A 15,053-nucleotide genomic window follows, 5' to 3' on the forward strand; every position below is an offset into this window, starting at 1 on the left:
GGGCAGAGAGAGTGGGGAGACATAGAATCCCAAGCAGGCTCCAGGATCTGAGCTGTTGGCACAGAGCCCGATGTAGGGCTCAAACCCATGAACCCGTGAGATCATGGCCTGAGCCAAAGTGGGACACTTAACTGACTGAGCCACCCAGACACCCCTGTTTTTAACTTTTTGAGGAAGCTCCATACTGTTCTCCACAGTGGCTACACCAGTTTGCATTTCCAGCAGTGCATGAGGGTTCTTATTTCTCCACATCCTCATCCTCATCCTTGTCATTTCTTGAGTTTTTAATTTTTTTAACAGATGTGATATCTCAGTGTGATTTTGATTGGCATTTCCCTGATAATGAGTGATGTGGAGCATCTTTTCATGTGTCTATATACAGTTGTAGTTTTATGTAAATCTTCTTGTTTCCATTATAAGTTTATTTCTAGAAATATTATCTAGTGTGCAATTTAATAGGCCAAAATATTGTTCATTACTGCTACATGAGTAGTAGCTTTATCAGAGCTGGTTTGAGGAGAATAATTAAACTTTCACCTCTGGAATCCTAGGATTATTCCTTTATTACTTCTGACCTCAAAATACATATTTATCAGAATTTTCATTTTTATTTTTTTAATTAAAAAATTATTTTAAAATAGCCTCCATGCCCACATGGGGCCTGAACTCTCAATGCTGAGATCAAGAGTCTTATGCTCCACAGACTGAGCAAGCCAGGGGCCCCTATCAGAATTTTTTTTATTTATTTTTTTTATTTAAAAAAAATTTTTTTTTCAACGTTTTTTATTTATTTTTGGGACAGAGAGAGACAGAGCATGAGCGGGGGAGGGGCAGAGAGAGAGGGAGACACAGAATCAGAAACAGGCTCCAGGCTCTGAGCCATCAGCCCAGAGCCCGACACGGGGCTCGAACCCACAGACCGCGAGGTCGTGACCTGGCTGAAGTCGGACGCTTAACCGACTGCGCCACCCAGGCACCCCCAGAATTTTTAATTTTATAGGCAAATTAGATTGGTATGGAAAGAAGTTTGAATTGAGAGGCAGAAAGTCTGGATTCTGGTGTCAGTTATGCCATTATTTGACTCATGACCTTTGCAAGTGAGTTTACCTCTTTAGGTTTGTTTTCTCATCTGAAAATGAGAGAGGGCAAAGGAAAGGAACTATCAAGTTAATTGGTATTCTCTTTATCATCTCCACAGTCTCACAGTTTTTGCAATGTTAGGTTTAACTGTATGAAATTGCCAGTGTTTAGCTATTTGAAGACATTCATATTTGACCTCAAGAGACAACCATTTTTTCAACCTAGTTGTTAAATTCAGTTGTGGTCCCTATTGGGATCATCTGAGTTATTTATTTTAGGAATAGTTGAGACCAAGTAAAATTAATGTGTCAGGTGTGAAGGAAATATACATTTAAAGAATATAATATTACCATATAATCTATATAGTCCATTTTGGGTATGTATAGAATCCAGTCTAGTCTGTTCTTTCTACATTGTGCTAATTTTCTGGCCTAGTGATTCTAGGTGATTTGATTCCTGCATTTCTTTAGTGTTTGGCAGGGGAAAAGTCTACTTGAAAATTTTGGTAGGATATTCCTTACAGTAATTTTTGGCCACAAGTATCTGTTGCTATAGGAGAGGAGCACATATTATAAGTGCTGCTATCCAGCATGTGAGTTAAATAATTCTTCAGAGTTGTCTTTTTCCCTGTTTTCCAATAAATTGAGTCAAGGAGTTAAGAAGCCAGCTTTCCCCAATTTCTGGTTTTAAGCCAATTTTGTCATTCCATCCTACATCAGAAGCAGGTGGGGCTAAAATTTCTTGGTTGTTTGATGCCAATCCTTAAGTTTTCCTGCTTAAGGAAGCTGATATGTTAAATAAACTCTTTTTCACTTCTTCCTAAGGCATTATCTCATCTTTTTACCACGAAATAACTTTTTGGTATATTTCCATTACCTATTCTTTGGGCACAAAAATTAATAAAAGGGAGGAAAGATAATCCACAAGAGAATATTAATAGCTGGGTGGAGGTGGGGGTGGGGAGCATCCTCAGCCCTAATATACTTTGTTTAGTTTTCCAAACCTAATTTAGAATTTCACTAGCAAACTGCCCTGTCTCCCTGCTTTCATATGCATGTGCTACTTCAGCCTGGCTCCCTTTGAATATCTATCTAGGGCTAGCACATCTGCAGGTAATACATTCTTTTGAGTTCTCCACCCTGACGTGGAAGGGCTGATAGTTGCATGCAGACATCTTTCAACATAAAAATCAGAGTTGATCTAGCCCCAGCCCCTTTACTTGAGACACTTACTTAAAAGTGTTGGTTTTTTGGAGAAATAAAAAAAAACAACAGTCTATCTTGAGTCAGAGGTGCAAATGTCTCTTTCCAAGAGGTTTCCAGTAACTCCTCTATTTTACTTTTTCCCCTCAAAACAACTCTTGAGGGCTGGGCCCATAAGAACCAAGAATTTGAGAGGCATTGACTAGATCTGGAAAAATGTTGCCAATATAATAGGCAAAGCAGTTGGGGGTGGGCATCAAAATAGACACAATGGAAAAAATTGGATTCTTCCTCCTCTCATATGCCTCCTGAATCTCACCATTGAACTCTGTTATATTCTCTGTCACTTCTACAAAACTCCATAACCTCCTTAAAAATATACTTACCAGAGGGGCGCTTGGGTGGCTCAGTCAGTTAAGCATCTGACTTTGGCTCAGGTCATGATCTCAAGGTCCATGAGTCAAGCCCTGAATCGGGCTCTATGCTGACAGCTTGGAGCCTGGAGCCTGCTTCAGATTCTGTGTCTCCCTCTCTCTCTGCCCCTCCCCTGCTCGCCCTCTGTCTCTCTCTCAAAAATAAATAAAAGCAAACAAAATAAAATTTTTTAAATGTACTTAGAATAAAGGATGTAATTTGCAGTCTTATTGGTGCTCTTTGACATAATTAGCCTTTAGCATCAGTTCACAAACCTAGGACATTTTACTTCTATGGCCTTGAACTTCTCAGACTACAAAAATCTAAAGTCTATTTTTTTAATGTTTTTAAAAAAAGTTTATTTATTTTGAGAGAGAGTGTGTGCACATGCAAGTGGGGGACAGACAAGGAGAGAGAGAGAATCTCAAGCATTCTCTGTGCTACCAGTGCAGAGCTGGACACAGGGCTCAAACCCACGAACCATGAGATCATGACCTGAGCTGAAACTAGGATTTGGTTGGTTAACCAACTGAGCCACCCAGGCGCCCTTTAATTGTGGAGTTTGTTCTGCCAGTCTTCAAGTCAATTTCTGGGGTATTTAGGATGATAATGATAGTTATCTAGTTGTATTCACGACATAAGCCTAGGGTCCTCCTACTCTGCCTCTATCTTCCAACCTCCTCCTGATACTGCTCCTTTTAGAGGAGAGAAATGGTATTAAATCTTAGGGTGCATGAAAATTCTATTTTTCCTTTTTTTTTTTCTAGATCTGTTTCTATTTCTTGGAGTAGTAGGACTCTAGAGAAGTGGAGGCTGGGGTGTCTTAAATCTAATGAGCTTTGTTTCTGTATTATTTCCTTTTTTCTAGAGATAAGAAATGTTTCACTAATTTCCAGGGGATCAGAGTTAAGAAAATAATTTTTTTAATGTTTATTTATTTTGAGAGAGAGCATGAGCGGGGGAAGGACAGAGAGAGGGAGAGAGAGAATCCCAAGCAAGCTGCACAATGCCAGCACAGAGCCTGATGCAGGACTCGATGCCATGAACTGTGAGATCATGACCTGAGCCAAAATTAAGAGTTGGACACTTAACCAACAGAGCCACCCAGGTGCTCAAGAAAAGAATTTCTGAATGATCAGATTATCCGCTTATAGAAGGTAGGGAAATAAATGAAATTGGATGGGTGATTCCTGAAATTTCATATCTAGTATTTCTAGTTATAGTTTAGCCTGCCTAGTCCTAGTATAATCTTTTTAATGTAATCAAGATACTGGTTTTTGGAAATACTCACTTCAGATCGTTAAATCTGGGTTATACAATATCCAGAGGGGTACATGCTGGAGATAATAGAGCAATTAATTATAACAGAGCTAATATTTGAGTGTTTACCAAGTGCCAGGGAACCTTTCTAAAAGGCTTATTATGTATTGCCTTATTTCATTTCCTGACAACATTAGGAAGTAGATACTATTTACCCTATTTTACAAATGAGAAAAATCCAGACGTGGGTTATTTTCAGTGTCATTCATTTTGTAAGTGACAGGACTGAGCTAAAATTTAGATTTGATTCCAGAGGCTAATGAAGTAGGTATTATTTCCATTTTGCAATGAGTGAATTAGAGATGTTAAGCACCCTGGCATAAAGTCACATAAGTAGTAAGTACAAAAGTGTCAGCATTTGAACTCATGTCTGCCTCTCTCTAAAACTTATAGTTTTAACTATTTTAAATTCTAAAATACCATTGAGTGTTAAAGGATGCAGTAGGAAAACAAAACACATTGAGCATGTTAGAATTTTTTTTAATGTTTATTTATTTTGAGAGAAAGCTCACGTGCATGTGTGTGAGCTGGGGAGGGGCAGAGAGAGAGGGAGAGAGAATCCCAAGCAGGCAGGAGGCTCTCAACATGGAGCCAGATGTAGGGCTTGTTGCAGGGCTCAAACCCACAAACTCAGACATCATGACCTAAGCTGAAATCAAGCCAGGCACTTAACTGACCACCCCAGACCCCCGAGAATGTTAGAATTAAAAAATAATAATAAATTAGGTTGACTGGCATTATAAATCAGGCCTTAGAGATTAAGGTTTTTGTGCCACATTGTTAGGGTAAGGGAGAAGAAATCAACTAAGGGCCTAAATGGCATGGATAACTTGGCATATAATGAATGAATATCTATGAGGGCAGAAAAGGGACTTAAAAAAATATGGTAGCGCTGAGAGATACCTTTTAGTAATTTATTTATTGCATTTGACTGCTGTTCTTCCAATCTCAGTTGCAGTTCCCACATTGAGGCTGCTCCCACCCTTCCTGTGTCCCTTGAGCTGAGCAGGCACTTCCTGTCCTATTGGAAATGAAAGTTAGAGTTTGGGGGTGGTATGTGATATGTGTGTATTTTTTCTGCAGAATGTTAATACTGTGGGTCCCATTATCACAGCAAAAAGGTGACAGGAAAACTGGAATAGAGACTACTGGGACTTCATTTAAGAAAGGGTTTGGGCTTAATGTTTGTCGTGGCAAAGCCGACAAGGTTAATTTAAGAGAACATGTATGATGGCACAAGGTGACCTGAAGAAGAGATTTGAAGGCTTTGATTCTATATCCCTGTTCCATTTGGATTGGTAAGAATTACTGGGTGTCATTCTGGAATTTTTGGTTTCCTACAAGTTTCTTATTAAGGCTACTTCCACAGGACATTACTTTGAAACTGTTTGAGGTGAGTGTTGTCTCAACTGTGTTAGGTTCTTCTTCCCTGAGAACTTTGTATTTTTTTCTCTGTGAAGCTTATGTTTTTTTACGGTTATTTTTTTCCTACAGCTCTACAGCTCAGAGACAACTTGAAGCAAACATCCCAACTCTGTGAACTTCAGTTTGGGCATAAATTCCAGATTTGGTGAGTAACTCTTAACTGTTTCAGCTTCATGGACCTTGAAGACTAGAAAATGGTGGGATAAAGAATCAAACAAGATAGCTTACAGTTGTTGAAGAAAGTGCTAGGTAGGCAATTTTATCTTAATAAAGCTGGGGGGAAAGCAAAGAAATCACTAGGCACCAAGTTTCATGGCATAGTTAAGTTTGATAATTCCTTCTTAAGTGTGAAATCATGCCTGGGGGATTCTGACGCCTGGGGGAATCTGAAAAGGGGTGAGAAGCATCAGCCCATCAGCATGAGTCAAGAGGAATAGAACTATCCACAGATCTGAAACTAGTTATTTCCCCGCAGTCTGTCTCTGCTGTTTGGTGAGCTCTTCTGTTTGTTCTTTCTTCGTGTCTTAAGATCACTGTAAGTATAAAGTGTGGGAAAAGTCCTGAGCTCATCTCACATATTCTTTCTCAGTAGAGTTGTCTTCATGAGTTCTCTAAGGCAGTGTATCCCAGTGGCCCCTTTAAAATCAAACTTGAAAGCTTTTTCTAAATCTTGTAACTCTAAGGGAAAAAAAAAAAATCCTCAGTGTCTTTTCAGGAGAAACAGAACTTGTTCATATTGGAGAAGGGATGGAGTTGAAAGGGGTAGACCTAAGAACTTTTCTTTTGCTTTAACTACTAAGACTGTGGGAAAAAATAAATAAATAACATCTTGGGCATTAGGACCCAGTGGAAGTGCCTTATTCAGACTCTTGGTTAACTTCTCTCAGTGACGTAAACAAGCAGCCCCAGCTCTTTCTTTCCCGCCCCCCCATCTCTCTCCCTCTTGCTCCTTTTCTCCCCCTTTTTCCTCCCCCTCCCTTTTCCCTCTCATTTTCTCTCCCCCCCCTCTCTTCCCCCTCCTTTTCCCTCCCTCCTCTCTCTCTCAGCTCCCTTACATTAAAGAGAAAATGCTGCTATCAGTGACTTCCAGGCCTGGGATTTCGACTTTTGGCTATAACAAGAACAACAAGAAGGTAGGGAAAAGTGCTTTTTTGGAATCCAGCTACTTCCTTTCCTGGGGATCCGGGAGTGCCCTTGGCTTTAACATTCTTCTTAAGAGGGGAACGGAATTCCTCTCTCTGCTCAGCGCCTCTCCCTTTTCCACCACTTCTTTCGGCATCTTTTCTCACCTGGTTTTGAAGTTCCAGCAATTTACAGTCCCTGTGTGTGAGGCCTGAGAAGGCAGGGGAATTAAAAACAAATCAAAGTTGCAAGTTTGTATCTTTGTGAAATGAAGTTAGTTTGACTTCCTGCTGATATACCCAGTCTCCACTGGGATAATAATGTCATCTCAAATCCTGGTCCTGTGCTCACTCTCTCCGAAGTTATTTTCATCTTTTTGAATAACTGTTTTTCCCCCTCTCCGGCAACCTTCCTTTCTACTCACTCAACCAGGATTATCAGGTGGGGGAATTATAGTCAGGGAAATCACAACAGCTTCATCAAGAACAGGGTATACTCTAGACTGCCCCACCTAGCCATAGGGAAGGAGTGGTAAGAGAAGACATACTTTGGGATTAAGGCAGAAAGTTCTGTGATTCTTTGGTTTCTGCTGCTGAGCTGCTGCTTAGACCTCTGCTGATGGCCAGGCTCAGCAGGGATCCTTAGAGTTTTTGTGATTAACCCAGGGTTGCCAGAGAATTGTGTCGTGCTTGGGGACATGGGCAGTCTAATGAGAGGTGGACAGTTATGCCCACATTCACCAGGGAGTATCCTTGGCAGTTTCTTGGCATTTCAGGGCACACAGTGCTGATCAGGAGGAACTTCTTGCTGTAGGAGAAAGACCCTTTAGCCTCTTTCTTGGCAGTGTAACTGTTCTTTGAAGAAACAAGATGACCTAGATGTGTAGGGATCTTTTGCCCATCTGATGGAGTGTTAGAGGGTGTGGGAAAGATTCCTGCTGCTTTCTCCTATACCTAAAGATGCTACTATAGGTAACTTAAAGTGTCTGATCAAGGCAGTTGGTAAATGTTTAGACCCAAAACACTTAGAATCAGTTTATAATGGCATTCATTCTGGTTTATATCCTTAAGAAATATGGGTACTTATATGTTTGTTGGTTATCAGTAATAGACATATACTTATGAATATGCGATTTTAAAAAAAGTTTTGGGGCGCTTGGGTGGCTCAATCAGTTAAGCGTCTGACTCTTGGTTTCCTCTCAGGTCATGATCTCATGGTTCATGAGTTCAAGCCCTGTGTGGGGCTCAGCACTGACAGCAAGGAGCCTGCTTGGGATTCTCTCTCTCCCTCTCTTTCTGCCCGTCCCCTGCTCATGCTCTCTCTCTCTCTCTCTCTCAAAATAAATAAATAAACTTAAAAAAAAAAAAAGGAAAAAGTTTTGTTTATTTAAGTAACTCTATACCCAACATGGGGCTTGAACCCATGACCCCAAGATCAAGAGTTGCACACTTTTACAACTGAGCCAGCCGGGTGCCCCATGAGTATATGATTTTGATAGAAGGATATTACATCTGTTTTTGTTCCTTTTAAAATTTATATAGTACTATATGAAACTTTCCTTCTTAATTTTTTTTCTCCAAGTCTCTCAGGTTACCCACACCCATTAAAATAAAGTAAAATGAATTCTGGAAGTTAGTTTTTTTCTCTCTTAGGGGTTTCATGTATTTGATGCTGTCTAAATTAGCTCTCTTCACTCCCTTTCTGCCTTGTAGTATAGGAAATATTTAACCAGCTTCTAAATCTAGGGTAGCATAAGGGACAAAGAAGCATAATTATGGACTTGGATTCAAATCTCATGTCTCTTCTGATAATTTGTAAGGTTTGAGAAGCCATTGAGAAAACATGGTTAGGTACATACTTACTAATGTATTTGTCAAGAATTCTTTTGGCTCATGGGGCACCTGGGTGACTCAGTTGAGCATCCAACTCTTGATTTTGGCTCAGGTCATTATTCCAGGGTTGTGGGATTGAGCCCCATGTCGGGCTCCATGCTGAACTTATTGCCTGCTTAGGATTCTGTCTCTCCCTCTGCCCCTGTATCCTGCTTATACATATGTGCGCGCTCTCTCTCATTTTCTCAAATTAAAAAAAAAAAAGAATTCTTTGGGTTTTTATAGGTCTGTGTTATGATGACATCACTTTGTAGCAATGTATATGACTCCTTGTGTAAATATGTAGGTTGGTGAATATTGGGTATATTTAAAACATTACTATGTTGTTCTTTGTCTTTGTGTTGACATGTGTTCATTTCTCTTTTAGGAAGAATGTTTGGATGGATTTGTTCATGTAATTTGTAAATTTTTATAACCAAGGTCACATTTTTAAAATAACTTTTGTTTTTAGTAATAAATTTAAGACCTGCCCATTAAAAAAAAAAAATTAAGCATAAAGAGGCATATAAAATAAAAAGTTAAGTCTTCCCTTCATGTCTGGAAGTTCCTTACCCAAATCCCACCCCTCAAGGAAAATAACTGGTAGCAATTTGGTGTGTGTATCCTACCAGGCTTTTCTATGACAAGATAAAGTTTTAATTTTGACTTTGGCTTATTTGCCATTTCTATTAAGAGCTGTTTCTCAAGTAGATCAAGCCTGTATAATAAAGTTCTTGGACTTGTCCAAAATGTTTAAAAAACTGAAATAACAATAAAAATTTAAACTTTTGAAAAATACAAATTATAAATATCTGCTTTTATTGTCCACCATTATGTTATACAAAAATCTAGTATAATAGATTTGTAGAGATCTGCTTTCTTTAAGGGAATTTTTACATCATAATTTACTGTAGTCATCACTTCTAGTTTGTAGAGTAAGAATAATTGCCAGTGAGCTCAGAAAAGCCATTTTTACCTAGTGTTGTGACTTGCTTGAAAGTGTATTAATTTTATTTACTTGACCTTAACAAGTAGGTTTGTTTTATTTTGAAACATATTCATGTACTTCATTTGTCAGGGACTTTGTTACCTGAGGAGTCTATGACAGTAGTTTTCTTACTCTTTTTTGGTTATGGTAAAAAAGGAAGACAGTCAAGGAATGTATAACTCCTAATAAAGGCAGATTCTTTCTCAAGATGTAGTGTTGAATATTCATTCTTTTCTCTAGAATTAAAATAGTCACAGAAGGGGGGAATGTGGATTTCAAAGACTGATTCTACAAAACAATGTAGTACATGTTTTAAAAACAGCTGTTTTAATGGCCTTCACTTACTCTTTGGTTCATTAAAACTTTTTTTTTTTTATTGTTTTAAGGTAAAAAGATCAGAGTTCTAGGATCTCAACTCTTCAGTGTTAGAAAGAGTAGCTCAGTAGAGAGATTTTGAGTATAGGTGAGATTGAAAGAGGCAATGTTTGGAACTGAAGGAATCTCAGACTTGTAAAGGGCCTAACCACGCCTTCCCTGACATCATCTTCCTGGCATGTGTTATTATAATTTAACTCCTCAGAGCATCAACAACTATTTCCTGTGGAAAAAAAAAAGAAAGGAGATTGTGTTTAACTTGGGATAACTTGCCTTCCCCAGCCTATTTTGCATAAATTTCTATTTCCTCTTGATCTTAACTTATTGAAGATCAGTACGGGGGGCTGGAAGTAATGGTGAGAGTAGAACTGACTGCTGGGCATTGTCAGATCTTCACTCTGAGAAGCATGAGTTACTTGAAATTTTTGTTTACTCAGGAGAGAAGCAATACTATAATTGTTTATGTATTTGCAACAGGGAAAGATAATTTTGTGTTTACTACATATTCAGCTAGTTTCTATCAAATCAAACTTAGTAGAACTGAGGACTAAGAATGTTTAGGTCTAACATCTCTTGTCTGGGGGCGGCTATTCTGTTACTGGTAATAAAGTGGACTCGGTTAGAGTTTAGTGGTAATGTCTCTCTGTTGATTCCTCCTTTACGTTTTGAGCACTACTACACTGATTATCTTTTCTGCTGTAATACGTATCCCACATGATCTCCTTGCCTCCTGTTTCTCCACCCTCTAAATAACTTTATACTTGCTGCTGATATAGTCTTCCAACATCCCAAGGGTCTAGTGCTGAGCATTTCTTGTATAAAAACCTTTAATGGCTACGTATTACCTGCCAAACAAAGTCCAAATCCGTAGCCCAATACTCACTATTTATCCAGCCTTTTCTTATCTTCCCCACCTACCCGCCTTGATTCCACTACCTTCACTCTGCCCCACCCAGTTGTTGTACTTGCAATTCTCTGGATATACCCTTTAGTTTACATTTTAATTCCATAAGAAAATATGCAGTAAGAAAATACAAGAAACAGGATGATAAAATATAGATGAGAATAAGAGGTCAGATGGAATTAAAATACATATGTGCAAACCATAGAGTTTTATCCTGGAAGATGAGGACTGAAGATGAGCCGTTGATTTTGTCACTACAGAGGTGGTTGATAATTTTGACGAGCAGTTTCAGAGTGGGGAGCAAAAGCAAGGTTGGAGTGGGTTGATGATTGTAAAAGGTAATGTAGTATAGATGGTGTGTATAGAGTAATCGTTGAAGAACTTTAAGATGGAGTCAGGGCGCTTGGGTGGCTCAGTCGGTTGAGCGTCCGACTTTGGCTCAGGTCAGGATCTCGCAGTCTGTGAGTTCAAACTCCACGTCGGGCTCTGTGCTGACAGCTCAGAGCCTGGAGCCTGCTTTGGATTCTGTGTCTCCTTCTCTCTCTGCCCCTCCCCCACGCATACTCTGTCTCTCTCTCTCTCTCTCTCTCTGTCAAAAATAAACATTAAAAAAAAAATTTAAGAACTTTAAGATGGAGAGCAGAACCCAATTAAGAAATGGGCAAGATATGAATAGGCATTTCTTCAAAGAAGGTCTACAAATAACCATGAACAAGGTGTTCAGCATTATTAGCTATCAAGAAATGTAAATCAAGGGGCCCCTGGGTGGCGCAGTCCGTTAAGCGTCCGACTTCAGCTCAGGTCACGATCTCGCGGTCCGTGAGTTCGAGCCCTACGTCGGGCTCTGGGCTGATGGCTCAGAGCCTGGAGCCTGTTTCTGATTCTGTGTCTCCCTCTCTCTCTGCCCCTCCCCCGTTCATGCTGTGTCTCTCTCTGTCTCAAAAATAAATAAACGTTAAAAAAAAAATTTGAAGAAATGTAAATCAAAACCACAATGAGATACCACTTTGCACCCACTAGGATGGTTGTAATCAAAATGACAGGTGATAACATGGAGTATTGGACTCTTCATACGCTGCATGTGGGAATGTTAAATGGTGCAACTTCTTTGGAAAAGAGTTTGGTGGTTCCTTAAAAGGTTAAGCACACTCCTAGGTATATACTCAAGAGAAATAAAACATGTCCACATAAAAACTGTACACCAGTGTTCATAGCAACATTGAAGGTAGAAGCAAGCCAGATATCTACCAACTGATGAACAGATAAATAAATAAAATGTTGTATATATCCATACAGTGCAATTTTTGGAATTTTATTCATCAGTAACAAGGAATAGGGTACTGATACATTCTACAAAATGGATGAACCTTGAAAAATATTTTGCTAGGTCAAAGATGCCACTCACGAAAGCCCACATATTTTATGCTTCCATTTATATGAAATGTCCTGAACAGGCAAATCTATGAAGACAGAAGGTGGATTAATGGTTGCCTAGGTCCAGGGGGGAGGGTGATGGTTGGGGGTAAATGGGGAGTGACGGGTATTGGGTTTCCTGTTGGGGTAATGAAAATGTTCTAAAATTGATTGTGGTAGTGGTTGTGAAAGTGTGATGTAAATACCGTTGAATTTATACTTTAAGTGGGCTAATTACATGGTGTATAAATTATATGTCAATAAAATCATTACTTTAAAAAGATAAGGAGTAGAGAAATGAGATAAAGGCAGAAACAGGATGGGGGTGATATTGAGAGAATTTTCTTAAAGATGGGAGATATGGGAGCCAAAATGTAAAAAGAATCATGGCGAGGTACTTGATTCTTATTTTCTAAATATGTATGTGCCTATTTGTGTTCCTTCTTTGTGATCCTTTTATTTTTGTTGTGCCTCATGTATTCAGCCTCTGATCCTTTGTTGTTGTCCCTTCCTTTTGGAATGGCCTTTCTGTTCATTTGTTCACTCCACCCACATTCATTAAACTGCTCCAGTGTGCTAGGCCCTGGGGCTACAGCATGACTGAGGCTGTTCAGTAGCTCAAATAAAACTGTCCTTTAAAACCCTATCTATCTCTTTAAGTTCAGCTGAAAAGTTACCTCTTCTATAAAGCATCTCCTAATCCCTCTACCTCCCACCCCCAAAGAGGACTTTTTTTTTCTGAGCCTCTATAAAATTTTGTATTTCATATATGGCAATTTATGTAATTTTGTGTTGTTTTGGAATCCTTTAGGTGATTGTCTTATTTTCATTGCTGGAGTGTAAACTCTGTAAAGGTAGATATGGTGTCATTCAGTTTATTATGCCCCATCATTCAGTTTATTATCCCCCAAATCACGTGATTTTAATTTTTTAAATGCTTATTTTTTTTTGAGAGAGATAGAGTGTAAGCAGGGGAGAGACAGAGAAAGAGAGAGGGAGACACAGAATCTGAAACAGGCTCCAGGCTCTGAGCTGTCAGCACAGAGCCCGATGTGGGGCTTGAACCCCAAACCGTGAGATCATGATCTGAGCCAAAGTTGGACGCTTAACCGACTAAGGCATCCAGGCGCCTCCTGATAATAGCTTCTAAAGCCTACTCGTGGATCCTGAAAAAAATCTACCCTAATAAATGTAATTAAGCTAATGTTAGGCATTAAACTAAGGTTAAACAAAGGAAGGCAGCATTGTATTCTATACAAATTGTGTAATATGGAGTTAGAGCTGAATTTAATTGTGGCTTTGTCAGTTTGCTAGCTGGGTGCTAGTTCCAAGTTTCTTAGGCTCTCTAAGACCTTGAGTTTTTCATCTAAAGTACTGATATACTTCATTGGATTCTTTTGAGAATGCGTAATATTTATAATCACATGTTAGGATGTAAATGGCCTATTCTTTTCTTTCTTTTTTTTTTTTAAGTAAACTCTATGCCCAACATGGAACTTGAACTCATGACCCTAAGATTAAGAGTCACATGTTCTACCACTCACTGAGCCGGCCAGACACCCCAACTATTACTTCTTTTATCAAAAAAGCCCTTTTTAATGCTTTATTTATTTATTTACTTATTTATTTATTATTTTATGTATGTATTTTGAGAGAGAGAGAGTGTGCTTGCAACCATAGAGGCGGGGGGCGGTGGGTCAGAGAGGAACAGGGAGAGAGTATCCTAAGCGGGGGCTCGATGTCACAGTTTGTAAGATCTGAAATCAAGACCTGAGCTGAAATCAGGAGTTGGGTGCTTAACTGACTGAGCTACCCAGGCACTCCTATTAATTTATTTTTTATTTTTTTTAATTAAAAAAAATTTTTTTTGAGAGAGAGAAAGAATGTGAACAAGGGAAGGGCAGAGAGAGAGAGAGAGGATCCCAAGCAGGCTCTGTGCTGTCAGTGCAGAGCCTGATACGGGGCTCCATCTCAAAAACTGTGAGATCATGACCCAAGTTGAAATGAAGAGTCAGTGACTTATCGGACTGAGTCACTCAGGTGCTCCTTTTTTTTTTTTTTTAAGTTATTTTGAGAGATAGAAAATGAGGTGGGGGGATGGGCAGAGAGAGAGAGAGAGGGAGAGAGAGAGAATCCCAAGTGGGCTTCTCACTGATAGATGCTGGGCTCAAACTTGCAAACTGTGAGATTATGACCTGAGCCGAAACCCAAGAGCGTCGGTCGCTTAACTGACTGAGCCATCCCAGTGCCCCTCCTATTTTTTTTTTAAATTAAAGTTTTCATTTATTTATTTATATTTTTTTTACTGGGTGTAAACGCAGTGTGGGGCTTGAACTCACCACCCCAAGATCAAGAGTCGCATGCTCTTTCGACTGAGCCAGTCAGACACTCCTGTGTCTTTCTAAAACTTTTATGATTTTAGTGGGATTTGGGAAGCTATAGAGGTAATTACATATATTCAGTTCAAAATCTTCTATTCATTCTTCATCCCCCTCCAGTCTGGCTTCTGCCCCTACTAGCCCACTAAGAGAAATCATCATAGTCATCAGGTATTTCCCCCCCATCACAGCTTCCCCACCCCAGCTTTATTGAGATATAATTGGCATATAACATTCTGTAAGTTTAATGTGTAAAATGTGATGATTTAATATACATCTGTATTGCAAAAGGTTTACCACTTTAAGGTCAGATAACATATCCTTCACCTCAAATAGTTACCTCTTTGTTGTTGGTGAGCACATTAAACCTCTACTGTCGTAGCAGCTTTAAAGTATACGTTACTGTGGTATTAACCATAATTAATCACCATGCTGTACATTAGATCCCTGGAACTTACTCCTCTTATAATTGGAAGTTTGTACCCTTTGACCAACATCTCCCTATTTTCCTTACCCCTTAACCCTTGGCAACCACCATTCTATTCTCTGTTTCTATGAGTT

At 39.2% G+C, this 15,053-nt stretch overlaps 1 protein-coding gene across 3 annotated transcripts in view; it reads left to right on the forward strand.

Annotated features, from left to right (window-relative positions):
* The first annotated feature begins 3,712 nt into the window (after positions 1 to 3,712).
* The window catches only part of RBMS2 (RNA binding motif single stranded interacting protein 2), a 73,568-nt gene continuing 62,227 nt past the window's right edge, over positions 3,713 to 15,053 (forward strand). The window contains exons 1-2 of one of the 3 annotated variants that reach the window (XM_045061948.1): positions 3,713 to 3,853; positions 5,511 to 5,586. Coding sequence is in view for 1 of the 3 variants with exons in the window: in XM_011284101.4 (XP_011282403.1) it covers positions 6,509 to 6,574 (66 nt within the window). In the remaining 2 variants the exon portion in view is untranslated. Of the gene's footprint in view, positions 3,854 to 4,707; positions 5,410 to 5,510; positions 5,587 to 6,382; positions 6,575 to 15,053 lie in introns of those variants that run through there. The other 2 variants (XM_011284102.4, XM_011284101.4) reach the window with 2 other exon arrangements.

The sequence above is a fragment of the Felis catus genome, chromosome B4 (assembly GCF_018350175.1).
Source record: "Felis catus isolate Fca126 chromosome B4, F.catus_Fca126_mat1.0, whole genome shotgun sequence".
NCBI lineage: Eukaryota > Metazoa > Chordata > Mammalia > Carnivora > Felidae > Felis > Felis catus.